The 25,200-nt window shown below is 38.0% G+C and overlaps 1 protein-coding gene and 1 pseudogene across 1 annotated transcript in view; one reads left to right on the forward strand and one right to left on the reverse strand.

Moving 5' to 3' along the window:
* The window catches only part of ACADL (acyl-CoA dehydrogenase long chain), a 43,866-nt gene that overhangs the window by 11,767 nt on the left and 6,899 nt on the right, over nucleotides 1–25,200 (reverse strand). Inside the window, exons 3-8 of the mRNA XM_021703087.2 lie at nucleotides 23,542–23,679; nucleotides 22,083–22,247; nucleotides 13,832–13,898; nucleotides 10,549–10,713; nucleotides 9,767–9,868; nucleotides 8,749–8,862 (exon numbers count right to left, since the gene is read on the reverse strand). Coding sequence (XP_021558762.1) covers nucleotides 8,749–8,862; nucleotides 9,767–9,868; nucleotides 10,549–10,713; nucleotides 13,832–13,898; nucleotides 22,083–22,247; nucleotides 23,542–23,679 — 751 coding nt within the window. The remainder of the gene's footprint in view (nucleotides 1–8,748; nucleotides 8,863–9,766; nucleotides 9,869–10,548; nucleotides 10,714–13,831; nucleotides 13,899–22,082; nucleotides 22,248–23,541; nucleotides 23,680–25,200) is intronic.
* On the forward strand, nucleotides 14,647–15,200 carry LOC110591968 (annotated as a pseudogene).

A 25,200-nucleotide genomic window follows, 5' to 3' on the forward strand; every position in this document is an offset into this window, starting at 1 on the left:
CAGAAATTATTCTGTAATGGATAGTGGTGAATAATTGTACCACACATTATTAGCAAGGTGCTTCTTGTGAATGATCAACACACTTGTAACAATATTTTTAAACATTCATTAATAACTAATAGATAATACTGCAGCTAGCATTTAAAAAAAAATCCTCGAAACTTACTGAGTGAATCAAAGTCTTTCAGAGTTCTGAAAGATGTAACTCTTTGAATCATACAATTATGGAACTGGAATACAATTTGAAGAGGTTATCTAGCCCACATTCCATTTAAACAAAACCATTAATTGTACTCTAATATATTATGACTCAAATATAAAATATAACATCGGGGTGCCCGGGTGGCTCAGTTGGGTAAGCATCTGCCTTCGGCTCAGGTCATGATCCCAGGGTCCTGGGTTCGAGTCCCGCATTGGGCTCCCTACCTCGGCAGGATCCCTCTCCCTCTCCCTCTGCCTGCTGCTCTCTCTGCTTGCGCTCTCTCTCCGACAAATAAATAAAATCTTAAAAAATATATATATACATAATAAAATATAACATGTTAGGTTTGCCATCTAATTTTATAGTTAATTAACCCCCCACTCAAGGTCTTAAGAATTGGGTAATTACTTTTTGGAGGAATGTAAAGAAGAAGTGCTATTTTTTTCCTCTCCTATTCCTTTTTGTAATATTCTGTGCTCTTAGAATCAAGAGCATACCACACAGGCAATAACTAAAGCTTGTCATAGAAAACAACATTGAATTTTCACTTCATTGCCCATGGGTGAAGGAAGTGGGGAAAGAAAAAAAGGTCTATCTACTTTAAATTTTTGGGTAGTAAATAGTGTGTGTGAGTTAAGAGTGTAGGTTCTGGAGTTATAATATCTGTGTTATCTTGGCAAAATTGCTTAACCTCTCCATGCCTCAATCTCCTTATCTGTAAAATGAGGGTAAATATAACACTTATTTTATAGAGAGTTGTGAAGAAAAAATGAGACAATCATTTAGCACAGTGTCTGGCACATGGAAATAATGCAATAATGAGTCACTATCATTATTTATATATGAATTTTACCTAATTATTATCTAATCTTTAGAAAATCATAAGATTTGACATCAAATATGGAGAGTACGAATGAAAGGAAATGAAAATCCTATAATAATTGCCACTTAGTATGATAGGTCTCCATCCTAAAAAGAATATGATTTTTTTGGTGGAATGTATCCAAATGGCAGAAAGGCCCCAAACGTTCAAAATTCAAGGATAACAAAGAGAAAGGAAGGAAACTGAATAGTTAAATGATCATAAGATGACATTTGGCTAAGTATAATATGACCTTTAAAGGTCTTCTATTTCATTTTAATAACCAGAACGATAGTGTACCCAGCTCTAGAATAGGAGGTGCAAGCAAAATATTGGTTGTTCATATTCTTTGAATACATTCCTAGACTGAATACGAAAATATTACTCAAAGATACTTATTTCAATAAAACAGAAAGATTAGAAGAAATATCTCAAAAATCTGAAAACACACATATATTTACTCAGAAAACTGTACTACAGGGAGCCCTAGTATCCGGGCAGAAGCAATGCTACTGCCACCTAGTGAAATTTTGGTAAACTACCTCTGAAAGGAGGCAATAATAAAACAGTACTTGCTTTGAAATATATATGAATTATATATAAATTATCTATTATTATATAAAATATATATTAATATATAACATATATTAATACATGAAATACATATATTATAAACTTTTTTCCTTCTATGGGAAAACATTATACCAATTTCCTATTTCCTTCATGGTCAAATGTCAAATCAGACTTAACATTCTGAGTTATAGACAATCTGGGTAACATCATGGTCATCTTTGTTGTCATTTAATACGTATTCCATAAAAGGAGATGTAGATTTCCAAGGAGATGGAAAATATGCTTATTGGGTTCACTTTTTATTTTTTAATTTTTTAAAAGATTTTATTTATTTATTATGTCAGAGAGAGAGAGAAAGAGGGAGAGAGCAAAAGCAGGGGGAGCGGCAGGCAGAGGGAGAAGCAGACTCCCTGCTGAGCAAGGAGCCCGACGTGGGACTCGAGACCCAGGACCCCGGGATCATGACCTGAGCTGAAGGCAGATGCTTAACCAACTGAGCCACCCAGGCGTCCCTATTTTTTAATTAAAAAAAAAAATTTATTTATTTCCGAGAGAGAGAGCGCGCATGTGTGCAGGGTGGGGAGGGCCAGGAGAAGAGGGAGAGAGTCTTAAGCAGACTCTGTGCTCAGCATGGAGGCCGACGTGGGGCTTGATCTCAAGATCCTGAGCCGAAACCAAGAATCGGACACTTGACCGATTATGCCACCCAGGCTCCCCAAGGTTCACTTTTTATAGTACCCATAATAGGGCTAAAGGCATGAAATTGGTGGTGGTTGGATTTCAGAAGCAAAAGCTATTACAGACATACCTTGTTTTCTTGCTCTTTGCTTCATTGCACTTTGCAGATGTTGTATTTTTAACAAATTGAAGGTCTGTAGGTGACCCTGTGTTGACCAAGTCTATCTGTGCCATTTTTCCAACAGCATTTGCTCACTTTGTGTCTCTGTGTCATATTTTGGTAATTTTCATAATATTTCAAACTTTTTCATTATTATTATATTTGTTATGGTGATCAGTGATTTTTGATATTACTATTCTTGTTTTGAGGCACCACGAACCACGCCCATATAAGATGGTAAGCTTAATCGATAAATGTGTGTGTTCTGATTGCTCCACTGACCAGCCGTTCCCCTATCTCTCTCCTTCTCCTTGAGCCTCCCTATTCCCTGTGACATAAAAATACTGAAATGAGACCCATTTATAACCCTACAATGGTCTCTAAAGGTCCAAGTGAAAGGGAGGAGTCATACACCACTCATTTTAAATCAAAAGCTAGAAATGATTAAGCTTCCTGAGGAAGGTATGTCAAAAGCAAGCCAGGCTGAAAACTATGCTTCTTATGCCAGTTAGCCAAGCTGTGAATGCAAAGGAAAAGTTCTTGAAGGAAATTAAAAGTGCTCCTCCCGTGAACATGTGAGTGATAAAAAAGTGAACTTATTGCTGATATAGAGAAAGTTTGAGTGGTCTGGATAGAAGATAAAAACATCCACAACATTTCCTTAAGCCAAAACCTAATCCCGAGTAAGGCCCTAACTCTCCTTAATTCTATGAAAACTGAGAGAGGTGGGAGGAATTTGAAGAAGTTTGAAGTTGGCAGAGGTTGGTTCATGAGGTTTAAGGAAAGAAGCCATTTCAATAACTTAAACTTGCAAGTTGAAGCAGCAAGTGCTGATGCAGAAGCTGCAGCAGGTTATCCAGAAATTCCAGCTAAGATCATTAACAAAGGTGACCACACTACACAATGGGTTTTCAATGTAGATGAACCAGCCTTATATTGCAAGAAGATGCCATCTACGACCTTCACAGCTAGAAAGGAGAAGTCAATGCCTGGCTTCAAAGCTTCAAAGGACAGGCTGCCTTTCTTGCCAGGGGCTAATGCAGCTGGTGACTAAGTTGGAGCCAATGCTCACTGGCCATTCTGAAAATCCTAGGGCCCTTTAGAATTATGCTAGATCTACTCTGCCTGTGTTCTAGAACTGGAACAACAAAGCCTGGATAACAGCACATCTGTCTACAACATGGTTGATTTATTGATTATGTTAAGCCCACTGTTGAGCTCAGAAGAAAAAAATGCCTTTCAAATATTACTGCTTATTGACAATGCACCTGATCACCCGAGTTCTGACTGATGGCAGTGAGATTAATGTTGTTTTCATGCCTACTAACACAACATCCATTCTGCAGCCCATGGATTAAGGAGAAATTTTGACTTTCCAGTTGTATTATTTAAGGAATACATTTCGTAAGGCTGTAGCTGCCATAGATAGTGATTCCTCTGATGGATCTGGGCAAAGTAAGTGAAAATCCTCTCCAAAGAATCCACCATTCCAAATGCCATTAAGAACATTCATGAATCATAGGAAGATGTGGAAATATCAACATTAACGGGAGTTTTAGAAGAAGTTGATTCCAACCCTCCTGGATGACTTTGAGGGATTCAAGACTTCAGTGGACGAAGTGACCGTGGACGTGGTGGGAACAGCAAGGGAACTAGAATCAGAAAGTGGAGCAGGGAGACAGTACTCAATTGCTGCAATCTTATAATAAACTTTAACAGATGAGGAGTTGCCTCTTATGGATGAACAAAAAAGTGGTTGTTCAGTAGATTCTGGTAAAGATGCTGTGAGGATTGTGGGAATGACAACAAAAGATTCAGAATATTACACAAACCTAGTTGATAAAGCAGCAGCAGGGTTTGAGAGGACTGATTCCAATTTTGAAAGAAGTTCTATGGATAAAATGCTATCAAACAGTATTGTATGCTACAGAGAAATTGTTTGTTAAAGGAAGAGTCAACTAATGTGGCAAAGTTCATTGCTGTCTTAAAAAAAAAAAAAGGCAAAGCCACCTAATCTTCAGCAGCCACCAGCCTGATCAGTCAGCAGCCATCAACATTGAGGCAAGACCCTCCATCAGCAAAAAGATTACCACTCACTGAAGGCTAGATGATGGCTAGCATTTTTAGCAATAAAGTATTATTTAATAAAGGTATGCACACCTTTTATTTTTTTGTAAAGATTTATTTATTTATTTGAGAGAGAGAGGGAGAGAGCACACACACAGGGGGAAGGGGCGGAGGGAGAGAGAGAAAGAGTCTTAAGCAGACTCTACACTGAGTGCAGAGCCCCACTCGGGGCTCAATCTCATGACCCTGCGATCACACCTGAGCCAAAACCAAGAGTCATATGCTTAACCAACTGCACCACCTAGGTGCCCCATATGTATGTACACCTTTTAGACATAATGCTATCGCACACTTTTTTTTTTTAAAGATTTTATTTATTTATTTGAGAGAGAATGAGAGACAGAGAGCACGAGAGGGAAGAGGGTCAGAGGGAGAAGCAGACCCCCCGCTGAGCAGGGAGCCCGATGTGGGACTCGATCCCGGGACTCCAGGATCATGACCTGAGCCGAAGGCAGTCGCTTAACCAACTGAGCCACCCAGGCGCCCCTATTGCACACTTAATAGACTACAGTATAGTGTAAAAACTTTTATATGCACTGGGAAACCAAAAAATTCATTAGACTTGCTTTATTGCAATATTCCGGAACAGAGCTGGCCAGTATTTTCTAGGTATGCCTATAAAGTACTTTGGGTAAAGTTCAGAAAGTCACGGAGTAATACTTCATATTGGGAGGAGCCTATGGTGTGTATTTTAAGAATCACACCTATCAAATTACATTTCAACACACAACCTTGAGAGGGCAATCAATACATATTTGTTCAATGAAGCAAAAAGGAACAAATTATGTATATCACTGTTTCTCAAAGGGAGAATATTGGCATTTTGAGTGAGACAATTAGTTGCTTTACAAAGCTATCTCTGAATTACAGGACATTTAACGATATCGGTCTCTAGAGCACCAAATATGAAACATCCCTCCCATTGCTGTGAACCCCACTTCCTGACAGTTCTAAATGCCTGGGGGGAAAAGGGCAATCACTGAGAATCACTGCGATGTGTAAATTAATGATACATAAATGAAAAGCAATATAAAATATAAAATCTGTACTTTAAAGGAAATCACAATTTAGGCAAGTCAAACCATACCATTTTTAAAAAATTTTTGAAAAGATTTTATTTATTTATTTGTTAGAAAGAGAGAAAGAGCACAAGCAGAGGGAGAGGGAGAAGGAGAAGCAGGCTCCCTGCTGAACAAGGAGCCCAACCTGGGACTCGATTCCAGCTGAGCCGAAGGCAGACACTTAAATGACTGAGCCACTCAGGCATCCCAAACCATACCATTTTTAAAAATGTTTTCTAAAGTGTGTGCCTCATTTTAGATTCAGTTTCACAACAACTATTTTTAGATCTATTTTGTGTCAAAAAGACAGGATACGAAGTTTTTTTCAGAATGGAAAAAGTTAACTTTTTTTTTTTTTTTAAAGATTTTATTTATTTATTTGAGAGAACGCAAAAGTGATCACAGAGGCAGAGGGAGAAGCAGACTCACTGCTGAGCAGAGAGCCTGATGCGGGGCTTGATCCCAGGACCCTGAGATCATGACCTGAGCCGAAGGCAGACACTTAACCGAGTGAGCCACCCAGGCACCCAGGAAAAAGTTAACTTGATGAACACTCAGGTAGCAAATAATTCTCAAAATGGCCTGGGGTAGGTCCAGAACAGGAGCCAGAAGTTGATAAAAAGGTTCCCTTCATTGATTGGAACAAAATGGAGGAATATATTATGTAAGGGAAAAATAGCAAACTTTAGGGAGTGGTTAGTTCGCCAGGCAATATTCTGAGCACTCTGGGTGTACCATCTAGTCCTCACAGCAATTCTATAAGGTAGCTACAGATATTATTTACATCTTGCAAATAAGAAAGTGCTTTGGAGAGCCATCATATAACCTGACTAGACCACGGAGATCCAAGTAGCTGAGCTAGGACTTAACCATGCCTGAAGTTAATTTCTGTAATGCTGGTCCTAAAAGGCTACCAAAGTGTTTCATTTCTGCCTTGCCCTTTATAAAGCCCATCATCTAATAGGTCATTCCACTTCAAACTGTTCAAGTAGATTTCCAACTCCAGGTTTTTTGCCGGTAAAATGTTTAACCAATTTTATGACTGCCTTGTTTTTAAGCCATTCATTTAAGAAGAAACTAGAGTCTAATATTTGATTGGCACGGTTAGTGATTATGGCCACCATATGTTGAGTTCTTTGGCAAATACCTTCAACTTCCTTGCAAAACCCAACCTTAAACAATCATCCACCTACTCTGTGCTTGACCCTGGATGGCTAAACCCTTCTAGTAAATCTAATACATAAAAAAGCAGAAGGTACCACTATAAACCCATGATCATTAACCTCATCTGAGTCCTCAATACTGCTAACAGCGTTTACTACATTTTTCGAGTTAGTTCAGTCTCTCAGTTTGAAGGCGTATTTCAAATCTTCCTCTCCTTGGACACCTCCATGTCCCCTTCACTCACCTGTTTTTCAAGAACTGAGTTTCCCCATATTACTTAAGGGAAATGGAAGCCTTCATAAAAGAGCTTTTGCAATTTTCTACCAACAGAGCTAAGTATCTGAATGAACCCATACCTGTCCTCTCCTCTTTTCTTCCTGTTACAATGGAGGAAACGTCTCTGCTGTGGGGGTGGGAAAGCCTATCTTTCCAGGTGCTTTGGCACCCACAACCTAAGACTTTCTCAAATATCATATGCAGTTGATTATCTTCTTCATATCTACAATATTTCCCTCTTTCTTTTTTTTTTTAAAGATTTTATTTATTTATCTGAGAGAGAGAATGGGAGACAGAGAGCATGAGAGGGAAGAGGGTCAGAGGGATAAGCAGACCCCCCGCTGAGCAGGGAGCCCGATGTGGGACTCGATCCCGGGACTCCAGGATCATGACCTGAGCCGAAGGCAGTCGCTTAACCAACTGAGCCACCCAGGCACCCTACAATATTTCCCTCCTAACTAAATCCTTTCTCTAGGTATTAAAATGTGCTTCCAGCATTCTCATCCTAATAACAAAAACTTAATAATCTCTAAATATGTCACTTGACCCCAAAGTTCTGCCCCCCATCCTCTTCTAACCCCCTAGTAACTATCTTTCTTTTAGCTACCATTCACAGCCGAATTCAGGAAGAGTTGCCTGCTATCAGTATCTTTACTTCTTCATTTCCATTTACTCCTCTACCCACTCTGGTCTGGCACCACCCCACTCTAGTCCATTAATGGCTCTTAAGAAATAACTTCCCTATCACTGTGTCCAATGGGCACTCTTTTTAAATTGATTAATTAATTTTAATTCAATTAATTAACATATAATGTATTCTTTGTTTCAAGGGTACAGGTCTGTGATTCATCAGTCTTATATAATACCCAGTGCTTATTACAACACATACCCTCTCCAATGTTCGTCACCCAGTTACCCCATCCCTCCATCCCCCTCCCTTCCAGCAGCCCTCACTTTGTTTCTTAAGATTAAGAATCTCTTATGGTTTGTCTCCCTCTCTGGTTTCATCTGGTTTCATTTTTTTCCTCTCTTCCCCTATGATACTTTGCCTTGTTTCTTAAATTCCACATATCAGTGAGATCGTATGATAATTGTCTTTCTCTGATTGACTTATTTCGCTTAGCATAATACCCTCTAGTTCCATCCATGTCATTGCAAATGGCAAGATTTCATCTTTTTGATGGCTGTGTAATATTCCATTATATCTATCTTTCTATCTATCTATCTATCTATCTATCTATCTATCTATCTATCTATCTACATCACATCTTCTTTATCCATTCATCTTCCAATGGGCATTCTTGACCTTCATCTTAGTTTCCCTCTAAGTGCCTTTGGCCCCACTCCTGCCTACTTGAAGTCTTCTTTCATCTTGGCTTCTGGGACACTACTTGCTTGATTTGCTTTTTTCTTTCTAGCCATTCATTCTCTGTTGTCTTTGCAGGTTTTTCCCCTCCTACTCCACCTGTAAATCCTGCATTTTTCTCAGGACTCTGTCCTAGAACCTCTTCTTGTCTTATTCTACTCTTTTTCCCTCAATGGTCTCATCTACCTCCATGGATTCTAATACTACCTCTATGAAAATTACTCCATATTCATATTTAGATTGATGTCACTTAATACTAAACTATGACGACAAGCTTACCTGCATATGTGCAACTGTTTTCCCAAAAACTTTTCTTTCTTTAACGTAATTCCTGGTTTCTTCAAACATGAATTCACTGGCTGAAACTGCCAACTCAGCAACCAGTAGCCTTTCCTATAACCCAAAATTAGGTCTAAGAATCATTCTAATTCCACAAGTGATTTTCACATGATCTCAATGATGACAAATCTTATAAATAATCTTAATAAAACTCATAAAAACTAATTTATTTCTTAATTCTATAAGAAAATGTTCCCACAGAGATTTACAAAAATATTGACATATCCATAATTCTCTACAACAAATCCTTTATTTTTATAAATGACTGTCTTTACTACATATAGATACAGACATAGTTTATTTCATTCCTTCTTCTCATCATTCATCTATGAGAAGAGAAATATGAAATTGTTGATTTTTATTTATTGATCTCTGCTCATTACATGTCCTAATAGGTCTGTGAAAATCAACATCTTAAAGGGTACAGGTTAAAGTCTGTCCATTAGTGCAATCCACAGTCAGTTTAAATCATCTTGCTGGTGATTTCTGTATTCTATTTCTGTGGCAGTGTTTCTAGCCTTGTCCCCAATTTTACGTTTAGCCCAGGCTGAGGCAGATGCACCTATGCTCATATGCTGGCATGTGAGGCTCAATGATCTTTCAGCTAGCACACTCCAAAAACACAGATGGAGGGCTGACCTTATCGGGTATGAACTCAACCACCTTCCCCTTTGATTCTCAGGTATTACAAAAAAATCCTGCCAACTGTTTCGGCTGACAGTTCCTTATAAGGAGCTAAGAATTCTTGACTTGTAGTTAAGAAGCTACAATCATTCTAAGAGGATATTACAGCTGTGAAATACCTAATTTCCCCACTCACTTATAAGCTTTGATTGGATATCCCTGAGTTAATGATTGACTATATCACCAGTTTTATATACGTGAGCTTACACAGTTCTATGTTATTTCATTCAACTTCATTCGCTAATCAAAAGATAGACTCTGTAATAACTCTGACCTGTGGAAGTTCTTGCATGAGGTAATAGAAGCCTTTATTTTCTTCTCCAAGTAGAGTACTAGCTGGCAACCGGACATCTTCAAAGAATAATTCCGCAGTATCCTAAGGGATCACACAATTAAGTACACAATTATTTCATTTAAGTCTCCCAACAAGCCAATGAGGTAATGATTATTTCCATTTAAGAAAACAAAAGCAAGAACAAAATAAACTGGAAGCCAAGTTGGAGTGGTTAATGATTACAACGAGGAGGTGGTAAAGCAGGGATTCAAACTCAGATCCACCTGATTCCAAAAACGCGTGGCTTTCTCACTACCCACACACTGCCATCCTAGTTCCAGTCTTGTCCAGTCTTGTCCAGTTCTGTACATACCAAGAGCTAAGCGTTTCTAATGCATATTAAGTAAAACATGTTTTCCTTTTTTGGTAATGAAAAACTACCAGATAATTATCAAATAACAGACAAATATTTTCTGCTCTTATTTCATAATTTTCTTCAATCAATTTAATAGAAGGCCTATTAACATATAATTAATTTTGCCATTTCTGAAGCAGATACTCAAAATACCTGATTCACTTCTGATGCTGAATAACAGAAAGAGATACAATTAGATAAACGGAATAAATCTCTCTTACCGTTTCTGAAAAGCATATCTTAGGAATTTGTCATAAGAAGGTATGATTTGATATACATATATCAAACTTATAGAACTACATAGTTCTATAAGGCACAATTGAGTAAACTCAATTATTTATAATTAATAATTTATACTGTGACTTACCTGGGCTTTTAGTCCCATTTTTTGTAGCTTTTGTCCCTTGATAAATCCTTTCATTCCACTTTCCACCAGAAAAAGGCTAATGCCATGGGCCGGTGAGCGAGCTTCACGATTTGTGACCGCCACAACAATAACAACGTCACTCAGCCACCCATTGGTGATGAATACCTGCAAACCCCAAATATACTGTGATGCTCCACAATACATCAGGTCCATGTAGAAGTCATGATTGGAGGAAAGTATATTCAAGGAGACTAAACCGGACAAGACATTCTTTATGCCTCTCTTTGTACTCTACCCAAGTATCTGCAGGGTTAATAACCTACATGAGGTCACTAAAGAGCACAAAGAAAGCAACCCAATGCTTCAAAGAATGAAGCCAGTACATTTTCATTCCGCAATTAATACTATAAATAATAATGAACAGAGCTTACTATGTCCTTTCCAAATTAAAACAGAATTATCTATAAAAATGATAAAAGGATGAACTGTATTTTAGAAAGAAGTTGCAGATGAGAAAAAGGAATCTGTTCTAAGGGGCACTATACTATTAAAGAAGAATTATGTTCTAAAATCCACAGTGCTGTACATACAAATAATGGGAAATAAGCCAATGATATTAGCGTTGTCTACATGATAGCAAGTGAAGGGGGACAGGTTATATGTGACACAACAATCAAAAACCCTCAACATCTCTCTGTAGAAGGAGTTCCTTGAGGGAAGGGGCTATTTCCTACTCATTTACCTACCGTCGGTGCCTAGAATAGTGTTTGGCATATAGAAGGCCTTCAAGGATGTTTGTTGAATAAATGAGAAAAATGTATTTCTGAAAATAAATTCTATACATCATGGCAAAACTATTTTTTTCTACAATGTTGCTCCCTTACACCACTTGCTCAAAAACCTTTCAGGTCTCCCAGTTTCATACCTTTTATACTCTCAATTTCTTTTCTAATCATGACAGTCAAAATTTGTAATAGGGCTGGGATTATTCCTACTGAGGGCCATCATTTTTTATTTTTTTATTTTCTGGTACTGAATGATTATAACATAAGCTCATTGTAGACGTTACATAGACGGTATGTTGTGATAAAGAAAAAGGGGAAAATCCTCCATCAGTCCATCAGAAAGCATTATGAATTTCCTTTCTGGTCTTTTTTCTTTTAACATCGTTGAAATCTATATGCATTTTCACTTAAATGTTAATATGATCTCTTCATTTAATGTAATTATTTTTCTATACCATTAAAAACTTCATATTGATGCTTTAATGGGCGCATATTAGGTCATCTTATTGATGTACTATATTTACTTACTTATTCCTTTACTTTTGCTTCTTTTCAATTTTTTGTTATGTCTATAGAGATTTGGAAGCTGTCAGTGGTGCTTTCCTGGGTGGTTCGCACAGAAGACCTGCTTAGAAAGCTGGAGTCATAGGAGAATGGGTTCCCATTTCTTTTTCTTTTTTTTTTTTTTAAGATTTTATTTATTTGAGAGAGAGGGAGAATGAGAGGGAGAGGCAGACTCCCTGCCGAGCAGAGAGCCCCATGTGGGACTCGATCCCAGGACTCTGGGATCATGACCTGAGCTGAAGGCAGATGCCCAACCAACTGAGCCACCCAGGCACCCCCTCATTTTACTTTTGACCAAATATCCTAGTCTTCTGTGGCCCTCTGTGGACAGAGTTAAGTGATCATATACTGGAATCAGCACATATTTATTATTATGCTTAGGACGAATAATTTAGACTAAAATTCTTACAGTATGTTTGGAAAAACACCAGTGACTCAAGATAATCTATGAAGAGAATTTCCTAGTTCCAACTTTTAGAGGTTCACAATGTATATCAGCATATCAAAGAGTGAGAAGTTGCACACATTTTCCAAATTTATTTGACACCACAGATAATTGTTTTTCTGTATAACAACTATGAAACTAGATTATGGAAAGGTCTTTAGAATTGGGCTACTCAAGGGGCGCCTGGGTGGCTCAGTTGGTTAAGCGACTGCCTTCGGCTCAGGTCATGATCCTGGAGTCCTGGGATCGAGTCCCGCATCGGGCTCCCTGCTCAGCGGGGAGCCTGCTTCTCCCTCTGACCCTATCCCCTCTCATGCTCTATCTCATTGTCTCTCTCAAATAAATAAATAAAATCTTTAAAAAAAAAAAAAAAAGAATTGGGCTACTCAAAATGTGTTCTTCAGACCAACGTCAGCCCACAAACTGCTCTTAGTCCTTGACAGTGTTAAGTACAGAAATCAAGAGTGTTTACAAAATTTTACAGCAATTTGACAGTATAACACTCAAACTTGTGATTTTGTAAATGCAAGGGTATTAGTCTAAAACTATTTAGAAATTTTTTTTAAAAATTTCAAAGAAAACAAACATAATTAGTTCTTCAACAGGCTTTGAAACAATTTTTGGAAAGACCTCCTTAGTGTAAAAGATAAACATCTTTCCTTCACTTAACACTCAGTCGACAATACATATTTACTGAGTTTATACCAGACACAGCTTTAGGTAAACAAAATCCTCTGCCATCAGTGATATTAGATTCTAAGGGACATATTTACTCCTAAGCCTGTCTGTAACCTTAATTGGAGTGCTTTCCAATTCTATCTGGGTTGATGTGACTCTCAGAAGGATTGAAGGGCTCTCAAATTCTATCAAAGATATCTTTCTCTCCTAAGAACTTTAGAAACTCTTCTTGATATTTTTTTAAAAGATTTTATTCATTTATTTGACAGAGAGAGACACAGGGAGAGAGGGAACACAAGCAGGGGGAGTGGGAGAGGGAGAAGCAGGCTCCCCTCTGAGCAGGGAGCCCGACACGGGCCCAATCCCAGGACCCCAGGATCATGACCTGAGCCGAAGGCAGACGCTTAATGACTGAGCCACCCAGGCGCCCCTCTTCTTGATATTTATAAGAAAATCTTATCCCCAATTTTTCATGAATATCAAGTTTATTAATTATTGTTTGCCTAATATTTGGACAATACAAGCCTTTCCTTCCTCTTTTATGGCTTGATAAGGGCTGTTTGGAAGCTAAAACATTTGCCATATTAGCGAGGAGAGCATGGCAAATGGAACATAGAAGAGGCACAGATCTCATGTAATACAAATGTTGCAAAATTCTTACAAAACAAAACAACTTAAGTAAACTTAAGTAAACTCAATTCTTCCCATGAGTCCACAGATCTGAGAGAATCAATAATGAGTAAGGGTTGAGACACTGTTACTCATGGCATGACTCAGGAGGGAAGGGCTGTGGAAGCCCCTCTTTACACACCTTGCTTCCATTGAGAATCCAGTCGCTTCCATCCTTTTTGGCATTTGTTCTTACTCCTTGCAAATCACTATAATTGGGAAAAAGTGAAGAATAATGAAAAGAAATTCATTAGTTGGTAGAAACTGAATTATCAAAAAGATCTTACATAAGTATGTCTATAATGTGATAATTCAAGCTGTTTATACCATGATAAAAATTGACTTCTAACTAATATTAGAAATGTTCACACAAATGCACTGAAAAATCATGTCTGATGTATCATATTCTAAATGTATATGATTAAGATTACATAAACTAGCCAGCTTTTACAGAGCATAAAAATTCCAAGTAGCATTCAACACCTCCAAATTAGACTCAGATGACATGTCAAAGGTCACTATATTTGAGATTATTAGCCACCATGTATCTGCCTGCTTCCATTCACCTTGGTTCCTTCCCCCATCTTTATTGATCAAAACTTAGCTATTTAATCACTTCTCAGCCTTTTGGCTAAGATCAAGTGTAAAACTTAGCTATTTAAAAGACTATGTCTCGAGAGCTGAACCAGGCTTGGGTCCGAGAACAGGTTGATGGATCAAGCTGTTCTGTCAACCCTGAGGTCCCATGAAGGAGAATAATCCTGATCCCTGCCCCATGGGAGGCCCAGACATGATGGAAACACACCCAGAGCCTGGAAAACCCTCAGAAACAATTGGAATGCAAAGTGGGCAACTGAGCCTTGAGTGTACTAGGGCTGTAGAAATGGGAGGAGTCCATAGAGAAACACTCCCTGGTAGAAGGTCATTTTAAAGAGGATTTAAAAAGGTGACAGTGACATGGCTGTGCCCCAGGCTTATCTACTGGGGCCCCTCCATGAGCCTGCCAGTGCCCTGATGGAGCCCCAGCCTTGCCCCCAGCGTGGCTGAGGGCTTCCTGGAGGAGGAGCTGTGGCTCAATGCTAAACTGAGCCAGCTGCAGTTCTTAGAGCCTGTGGGCATCATCCACATTTCTGTGGAGTATGCATGGGAGCCACACTGCAGCTATGTGACTCACTACTCCCAGGGCCCCAAGGAAGTGCTCTTCCTGGGCATGAACCCCAGACCCTTTGGCATAGCCCAGACTGGGGTGCCCTTTGGGGAAATGAGTGTAGTCCAGGACTGGTTGGGCATTGGGCGACCTGTGTTGACCCTGCCCCAAGAGCAACCGAAGAGACCTGTGCTGGGACTGGAGTACCCTCAGTCAGAGGGACCAGGACAAAGCGAGGGATATGGATGTTAAGAGTGAACTTCTCATGGGAGACTGAGGCTGGATCAGAGAAAGAATTCAGTGTGGCAGAGTGTGGAAGACCAGAAGACCTGGCTTTCTTCATCTTGGCTTTGAGACTTCATGACTTTGTAAACTTTATGACTTTGGACAAATTTGATGAACCCCTCCAAGCCTCAGGATCCTCATCTGTAAAACAGGGATCCCTACCTCATGGGATTGGTGTGGGGATTAAGTGAGATAACACTTGGGGTGCCTGGGTGGCTCAGATGGTTAAGCGTCTGCCTTCAGCTCAGGTCATGATCCCAGGGTCCTGGGATCGAGTCCCGCATCGGGCTCTCTGCTCCTTGGGAGCCTGCTTCTCCCTCTGCCTCTCTCTGTCTCTCATGAATAAATAAATAAAATCTTTAAAAAAAAAAATTTAAAAAAAAAAGTGAGATAACACTTGAAAGTGCCTTGCGTTGTGCCTGGCAGGTGGGTGCTCCTTATACTTCTTGCTTTTTTGCCTCTTGGTTGGGGCGTCACTCTACCACACTACAGAAGGAGCTCCCCCCACTCCCAAGACCTTGGTAGGTGAGGGGCAGATCCTTGCCCTGCCAGAGGTGGAGCAATAACTTTATGAAAAACCCTGCCAGTGATTTTTCAGTCCAGGCATTAAAAACTCCTAATCCAGGGTGCCTAGGTGGGCTCAGTCTTTGGCACAGGTCATGATCTCTCTGGTCATGATCTCTCTGGTTCCCCACTCAGCGGGGAGTCTGCCTCTCTTCTCTCCCTTTCCCTCTGCCCCTCCCCCAACTCACGCTCTCTCTGTCAAATAAATAAATAAATAAAATCTTTAAAAGAAAAAAAAAGCTTCTAAAAAAAATAAAAAGACTATGTCTCAAATGCTTCCTCTAACAAGCCTGCTCTAAAAGTGGAATAGATTATTTTTCAAAATATAAAATAAATATTCACAATTGAAATATGAAAAGTACAGACAATATCCCAGACCAAAAAAAATATTGAAAATAATTTTTCCTCCTGGAATAAACATTTCTAAAACACATCTTTCCATCATTTTTTCAATGGAAACAGATACACACATATATGTATTTTTAAAAACTATATGCTTTTGACCTCCAAATAATATCTAATGCTTTTCTATAAGATCTTTTTTTTATCATCAGCATAGAATTACATTGTATAGATTTATCATGATTTTTTTTTTAAAGATTTTATTTATTTATTTGAGAGAGAATGAGATAGAGAGAGAGAGCATGAGAGGGGGGAGGGTCAGAGGGAGAAGCAGACTCCCTGCTGAGCAAGCAGCCAGATGCGGGACTCGATCCTGGGACTCCAGGATCATGACCTGAGCCGAAGGCAGTCGCTTAACCAACTGAGCCACCCAGGCGCCCTATCATGATTTTTTTAAATTTTATTTTATTATGTTATGTTAGTCACCATATATTACATTATTAGTTTTTGATGTAGTGTTCCATGATTCATTGTTTGTGTAAGATTTATCATGATTTTTTAAAACAATCTATTTAGGTAGTTTCCAATTTTTGTAAATATCCTACAATGAATAACATCATGTATAAAGAGTCTACATCACTTATCCTAATCCTTGGAACCTGTGAAGTGTTACCTTATATAGAAAAAGGGTCTTGCAGATGTGATTAATTTAAGGATCTCAAGATGGGGAGACTATCTTGGATTATCTGATGGATGGACCTTAAATGCAAATGTCTTTGTGAAAGAGAGGCAGACAGAGATTACACGGACAGAAGAGGAGGGGCAACGTGACCACAGAGGCAGGTTGGAATGATAAGATCACAAAGCCAGAAATGGTGTCAGACACCAGGAAATGGAAGAGACAAGGAATGGATTCTGCCCTAGAATGTCTAGTGGGAGTGCAGCCCTGCTGATACCTTGATTTGGGCCGGATTTATACTGATTTTGGACTTCTGGCCTTCAGAATTGTGAGAGAATAAATTTCTGTCTTTTTAAGCCACCAAGTTTGTGCTAATTTGTTACCACTGAAACCATAGGAAAATAACACACTCTCTTAGAGCACTTATCTTGTATTTCAGTGATTAATTAAAAAGATCTTATCTTTCTTGCCTACCCCACTTACCAGACTCAATCCTTCTGAGGACATGCTGTATATCAAGTTTATATGCCCTTCACCTAGCATATTGCTTTGCACATAACAGGAACTCAAATGGGATACCTGGGTGGCTCAGTCGGTTAAGCGTCTGCCCAGGGTCCTGGGACCGAGTCCCGCATCAGGCTCCTTGCTCAGCAGGGAGACTGCTTCTCCCTCTACCTACCACTCCCCCTGCTCGTGTGTGCTCTCTGTCTCTCTCTCTGACAAATAAATAAATAGGTTTCAGGCTGTATCCTTAGAAAGACCTGATTACAAGTTTGGCTTTTGGTTGGCATCTGTGAATTTGGCAGGAGGGTTCCCACCATTCCCAGAACAGAGAAGAGTAATGCACTATACCTAAACTGTTTGAATAAATAATGATTGATGCTAAACACTTGTTTTTCTTCTGGGAATCTCAACTTTTGTCACATGCTAGACAAACAGTCTATGTGACCAACTTCCAATAAAATTCTGGGCACTGAGTCCCTAATGAACTACCCTGGTAGATAACATTCCACACGTATTCTCACAACTTGCCACTAAAGGAATTAAACAAGTCCTGTGGAACTCCATTTAAAAGAGAGGTCTTGGAAGCTGCTCCTGGTTTTCTATGAATTTCAGTCCATGAGGCTTTTCTTTTGCTGATTTTGTTTGTATTCTTTCCCTGAAATAAATTATAGTGGTGAATACAATTAGAAGCTGAATCCTGTGACTCCGAGCAAATCACAGAACCTGGAGGTGATCCTGGGGACACTTGACATTGGAAACAAGGCCACCTGTTTGAAAGATGAGTTAAATGACAAAAACTTATAGTTTGGTTTTCAGTAAAAGGAGAGATGATTATAAAGAACATTTTAAAGCTGTGCGCTATTGTATTCTAACATAATTTTCATCATAAGTTAGTATGAAATATTAGTTCCTAAAGACCGTACATGGCTTATTAAAATAATGCTTCTATGTAGGGACATATTAAAGGTAATAAAGGTAATGACACAACTCAGTTTGTGGTTTAATTAAAAAAAACCTTTTGAATGGTAAATATGAAATATTAAAAATGGTTTTAAAATACACTATTTAGTATTACCAAGAATTCAGACCCTCACAATAACCCTATTAAATAAGTATCACGGATACAGACATTGAGGCTCAAAGATTTTGCCCACAATCCCACAGCTGGTATCAGAATACCCTGGATCTAAGGCAGTCATCATTCTCCAGAATAGATCACATATTAGGCCATAAAACAAGTTTCAATAAATTTAAGAAGATCAAAGTCAGGGGCACCTGGGTGGCTCAGTCATTGAGCGTCTGCCTTCGGCTCAGGTCACGATCCCAGAGTCCTGGGATCGAGCCCCGCATCCGGCTCCCTGCTCCGCTGGGACCTGCTTCTCCCTCTCCCACTCCCCCTGCTTGTGTTCCCTCTCTCGCTGTGTCTCTCTCTGTCAAATAAATAAAATCTTAAAAAAAAAAAAAAGATCAAAGTCATACCATGCATCTTTTTTGACCATAACACTATGAAACTGGAAATCAACCACGAGAAAAAATCTAGAAAGGCCACAAATTCATGGAGGTTAATAACATGCTACTAAACAATGAATGGGTCAACCAATAAATCAAAGAAGATATCAAAAAGTACATGGAAACAAATGAAAATGAAAACACAATAGCCCAAAATCTTTGGGATGCAGCAAAAGTGGTTCTAAGAGGGAAGTTTATAGCAGTACAGATCTACCTGAAGAAGCAAGAAAAATCTCAAATAAACAACCTAGCCTCAAACCTAAAGGAATTAGAAAAAGAAGGACAAACAAAACCCCAAACGAGCAGAAAGAAGGAATAATAGAGCAGAAATAAATGATATAGAAACTAAAAATAAAAAACACAATACAGCAGATGAATGAAACCAGGAGCTGGTTCTTTGAAAAGCTCAACAAAATTGATAAACCTCCAGCCAGACTCATCAAAAAAAAAAAAAAAGATGACCCAAATAAACAAAATCACAAATGAAAGGAAAAATAACAACCAATACCACAGAAACCCAAACAATTATAAGAGTATATTATGAAAAATTATATACCAACAATTAGATAACCTAGAAGAAATGGATAAATTCATAGAAACATATAACCTACCAAAACTGAAGCAGGAAAATATAGGAAATTTGAACAGACCAATCACCAGCAATAAAACTGAATCAATAATAAAAAAAGAACTCCCAACAAACAAAAGTTCAAGACCAGTCAGCTTCACAGGCAAATTCTATAAAACATTTAAAGAAGAGTTAAAACCTATTATTCTCAAACTATTCCAAAAAATAAAAGAGGAAGGAACACTTCCAAATTCATTCTATGAAGCTAGTATTACCTTGAAGCCAAAACTAAATAGACCCCCACAAAAAAAGAGAAAGAACTACAGGCCAATTATCTCTGATGAAAATAGATGTAAAAATCCTCAGCAAAATACTAGCAAAATGAATGGGTGGCTCAGATGGTTAAGCATCTGCCTTTGGCTCAGGTCATTATCTCCAGGTTCTGGGATCAAGCCCCACATTTGGCTCCCTGCTCAGTGGGGCTTCTGCTTCTCCCTCTGCCTCTCTCCCCCGCTCGTTCTCTCTCTCTCTTTAATGAATAAATAAAAATCTTAAAAAAAAAATCCAACAATAAATTAAAAAAATCATTCACCATGATCAAGTGGGATTTATTCCCAGGATACAAGGGTGGTTCAATATTCACAAATCGATCAATGTGATATGTTACATCAATAAGAGAAAGGATAAAAACCATATGATCGTTTCAATAGATGCAGAAAAAGCATTTGACTAAGTACAACATCCACTCATGATAAAAACTCTCAACAAAGTAGGTCTGGGGGAACATATCTCAACATAATAAAGGCCTTATATGAAAAACCTAAAGTGAACATACTCAATGGGGAAAAACGAGAGCTTTCCCCCTAGGTCAGGAACAACACAAGGTTATACACTCTCACCACTTTTACTCAACATAGTACTGCAAGTCCTAGCCACAGCAACCAAACAACAAAAAGAAAAGGCATCCAAATTGGTAAGGAAGAAGTAAAACTTTTACTATTTGCAGATGACAGGAGTATATACAGAAAACCTGAACGACTCTACCAAAAATCTACTCAAACTGATAAATGAATTCAGTAAAATTGCAGGATACAAAATCCATGTACAGAAATCTGTTGCATTCCTATACACTAATAATGAAGCTGCAGAAAGAGAAATTAAGAAAATAATCCCATGGGGGTGCCTGGGTGGCTCAGTCATTAAGCATCTGCCTTGGGCTTAGGTCATGGTCCCAGGGTCCTGGGATCGAGCCCCCCATCGGGCTCCCTGCTCAGTGGGAAGCCTGCTTCTCCCTCTCCCACCCCCCCTGCTTGTGTTCCCTCTCTCTCTGTGTCTCTCTCATCAAATAAATAAATAAAATCTTAAAAAAAAAAAAGAAATAATCCCATGTACAACTGCAGCAAAAATAATAAAATATCTAGGAATAAACTTAACCAAAGAGGTGAAAAACCCGTACTCTGATGAAAGAAATTCAAGACAACAGAAAGAAATGGACAGACATTCCATTCCATGCTGATGGAATGGAAGAACAAATATTGTTAAAGTGTCTACACTACCCAAAGCGATCTACAGATTTAATGCAATCCCTATCAAAATACCAATAGCATGAGAAGAACCATGAGAGACGATGGACTCTGAAAAACAAACTGAGGGTTCTAGAGGGGAGGGGGGTGGGAGGATGGGTTAGCCTGGTGATGGGTATTAAAGAGGGCACATTCTGCATGGAGCACTGGGTGTTATGCACAAACAATGAGTCGTGGAACACTACATCAAAAACTAATGATATAATGTATGGTGATTAACATAACAATAAAAATTAAAAAAAATAAATATAGTCAAAAAATGAAAACCTGCTCTATTCTAAGGGGAAAAGTTTTAGGTATAGAAAACATGATTTTAAAGTATCAGTCCAAAAAGGCCACTAATAAAATAATGTTTGAGTAACAACAACAACAAAAAATACCAATAGCATTTTTCACAGAACTCAAACAAACAATCCTATAATTTGTACAGATTCACAGAAGACCCAGAAGAGCCAAAGCAATCTTGAAAAAGAAAAACAAGACTGGAGGTATCACAATTCCAGACTTCAAGTTATATTACAGAGATGATACATTTCAGTTTATATGTAACCACTTTTTATAGGCCTTCTCTGGCACTCATATCTAAATTCATTTTTTCCTTTCCCAACAAACACACATGCTCCATTAGTCTCTAGCATAGCACCATGTTCCCTTCATAGTACTCATCAGAATTTATAATTAGGGATCTATCTATGTGTTTCTTGTCATTCTCCTCGGTAAGCGCAACAAACACATCTGTTTTGTTTGCCACTGTGTAACTGGCACATCAAAGGCACTCAGTAAGTAACCTTCGAATGACTGAATAAATGATCTTATTCATTCCCATTGCTCCAATTCTCTGCACCCCAGTCTGCCTCCAGAGTTCCAAATCCCTATTTCTAATAGCCTGCTGGACATTTCCATGTGAATGTCCCATCACATCCAAAAGTCATCATGCTCCAGATTCAAGTCATATCCTACCATTTTATTTGCATCACCTCATATTAATATCTCAAAACAGCATATATTATAATGTTTTATTATTATTCATATATGATAAGCCTTATTTTCCTACTGGAGTTTGAAGTCACTTAGGCTGTAAGTTATGCTTGTGTTCATCTTCGTACCCCTCCTTGCATATTGTTCAAAGGGTTGTGTGAAGTGGGTACTAAGAAAATGTTTGCTGTTGGGCACTGCTTCCAAAAATTTAAAACCAAATGAATGCTGATTTACCTTCCAGCCCCAGGCTCTGTCATTGCTATGGCACCAATATATTTCCCACTGGTCATCTGCGGGATGAAGTGCTTAATCTGTTCTTCTGAGCCATAGTTTACAATGTAGGGCATGACAATATCTGAATGAAGACTAAAACCTGGGCCTGTACAATTCGAATATGCTCTTAAAGAGAAAAAAAGAAGAAAATTTAAAGCACAAAATTATTTTGTTCTGCTTTCAGTTTCTTTGACTTTCAATTAAACAACAACAAATTATTAAGTCTTATCACATTGTGTGGTAATAGCCTGTCTCTGCACAAACCTAGGAAGTTCCTGAAGATTTTCTCTTTGTTTTTATTAATCTTTTAATTTCTGGCCCTAGCACAATTAACAGCACTCTAACAAAGCTCCATGAACACTTACCTAACGAATTAAAAGATAAAACATGTAAAAGTATTAATCACCTACAATTGTATTACCCTAATATAGCAACTATTTTCATTCTGGCAAATTACCTTTGCCATAAGGTTATATTCTAATATAGTTGCAGTCATGGTGTGAATTTGTACTTAACTATTTTTTTTTTTAATTATGCGACATGAAAAAGTCCTTTTTTTTTTAACACAGTTGTCACAACAATATGAAACAGCTGTAAAATACTCAAAATTGTTTATGTAATATAATTTACTTACTCATTCTCCCACTACCAGACATTTAGATTGCTTCCATATTTGGAGGACTATGATCTAACATGACAATGATTTTGGTACACACTTCCTCTTTTTTCTATAAAATTATTTCCTTAAGATAAATTCCCCAAAATAGCATCCTAGATCAAAAAGCAGAAATATTTTCAATTTTTTTATATGTATCTACATTTTTAATCCCCAAAGTATTGATTGTCCTAACTGATAATGCCACTAATAGTATGAGTATCTCATTTTCACTGCAACCTTGTCAGCAATGCATATTATGATTTTGAATTTTCACCGACTTTTGCAAATACTCAAAATGATACTAATTTAATTTGCATTTGATTGGTAATAAGGATGAACTTTTTTCATCTAAAAGAACCTATTTGAATTTTGTTTTGATGAACTGTTGGTTCAAATCCTGTGCCCATTCATCAATTGAAATATTTATTTCTTCTTATACATTAAACTTTAAGTATATTTGTTGGAAATATTTTTCCATTTTTTTAAAATAGTTTTTTAAAAAGGAGAAAAGTAAACATGAAGCAATTAAAAATGAAGGGATCTCTTCAATTTTCAATAGCACCTATTCTAACAGTTTAAAAGGACATTTTCCTATCTTCCCACATTAAAAAAAATGCACAAGAGTATATAAGGGGTTTATTCATTCACAGTTTATACTGTTTTCAATATTGTAAGATTAGAAAGCATAATTTATCATCTTCTCAGAAAAGTGAGCAGTGTGCTTAACAAACAAGACTCCACTTCAAATGTCTGCATACTTACTGTTCCTCCCAAACAACAGCTGCCGAATAAAAGTCCCCACCAATACCACCATGAAGCTCAGCAATATTGACACCGAGCAGTCCTTGTTTTCCAGCTTTTTCCCAAAGCTCCCTACTCACTTCTCCAGCTTTCTCCCATCTGCAAACAGCAAACATTTTAAAATCAGAAACACTTTTTTCATATTATTTTAATGGTCATAATTTGAACTTATGAGTGATATTGTGTAGGAATGTTCCCTTAATTTGAGGTAATTGTCATTGACGTTGGCCATAACTTTCTATTTGCATCTGTTTTATTGTTTCTCCTCCTTCTTGTTCTCTTCCTTACTTCTTCCTATTTGCCACTTCTCTTCTCCCTTGACTATTCATTGGACCTGCAAATTACATCCATTGATATTCATGGGTACAGTTTCTCTCAGCTGGTACTCTTAGGATGGAATCTTAGTTGTGCCATATAGTCATGGGAATTTGTCCAACTGTCCTGTAAAGGCAATTGCCCTCTGTATATTTCCTTAAAGTGTTGAACTTACTGGGACGAGCATATATTAAAGGTGACAAGAGCAGGCAATCTTAAGTTTAAGTAGGAACAATAAAAGAACAAAAGCATCTTGCAGCTGAGCTGTCAAATGAACTTCTGAAAAGATTAGATATTTGCATAAGATTGTGCAACCTCTGCTTTTCTTCTTTAAAAATGAGAATGGCATAATGAGGAAAGAGATGGCAAGTCGGAAATAAAGAATCTGAGAACTTTTTGTTTTATTTTTTTTAAGTGGTAGTTAGATATAGTAAGTATGAGGTATATTTTTGAAGATACTGATTAAAGGTAAACACAGATACCTCAAGAAATGTTAAGAGTTTGATTATCATGTATGTTTTGATGTAATTATTGCCTAAAGTACCTTTGGAAATATTTTTATCATTAACCTAAAATTTGTCAACTTCCATCATTTTTACTTCAAATCTTCACAACAATTTTTGTGGAACAAAGTTTCAAATCAGCAAAGCAATAAACAAAAAAGATTCTCCAAGAGCAAAACTTTTTCCTACTTTCTTTCTTAAAGATTTTTATTTATTATTTATTTATTTAGAGAGAAAGAGAGTGTGCACACGTGAGTGGGGGGATGGGCAAAGGGAGAGGGAGAATCTTTTTTTTTTTCTTTAAGATTTTATTTCTTTATTGGACAGAGAGGGAGAGCAGAAGCAGGGGGTGGGAGAGGGAGAAGCAGGCTCCCTACTGAGCAGGGAGCTTGATGCAGACCTCAATCTCAGGACCCTGGGATCATGACCTGAGCCAAAGGCAGTTGCTTAACCAACTGAGCCACCCAGGCGCCCCAAGAGAGAGAATCTTAAGCAGGCTCCATGCTCAGTGTGCAGCCCAACATGGGGCTCGATCCAAGGAACCTGAGATCATGATCTGAGCAGAAATCAAGAGTCTGACGCTTAACTGACTGACCTACCCAGGTGCCCTTCTTTTGTTTTTTAAGAAAGTTGCTTTTCACCAAAGACTAGTCATGACATCAAGTTTAGCTAATTTTGGTCATTTTTACTGAGAAAGCATTAATAAAATCTCAATGGAAGGTATTTAATTTTTTTTTTTTTTTTTTTAAGAGAAAAAGGGCACAAAAGGTGGGGGGGGGGGGTGGGGGGGAGGTTGGTGGGT

Source organism: Neomonachus schauinslandi, chromosome 3 (assembly GCF_002201575.2).
Source record: "Neomonachus schauinslandi chromosome 3, ASM220157v2, whole genome shotgun sequence".
Taxonomy (NCBI): Eukaryota; Metazoa; Chordata; class Mammalia; order Carnivora; family Phocidae; genus Neomonachus; species Neomonachus schauinslandi.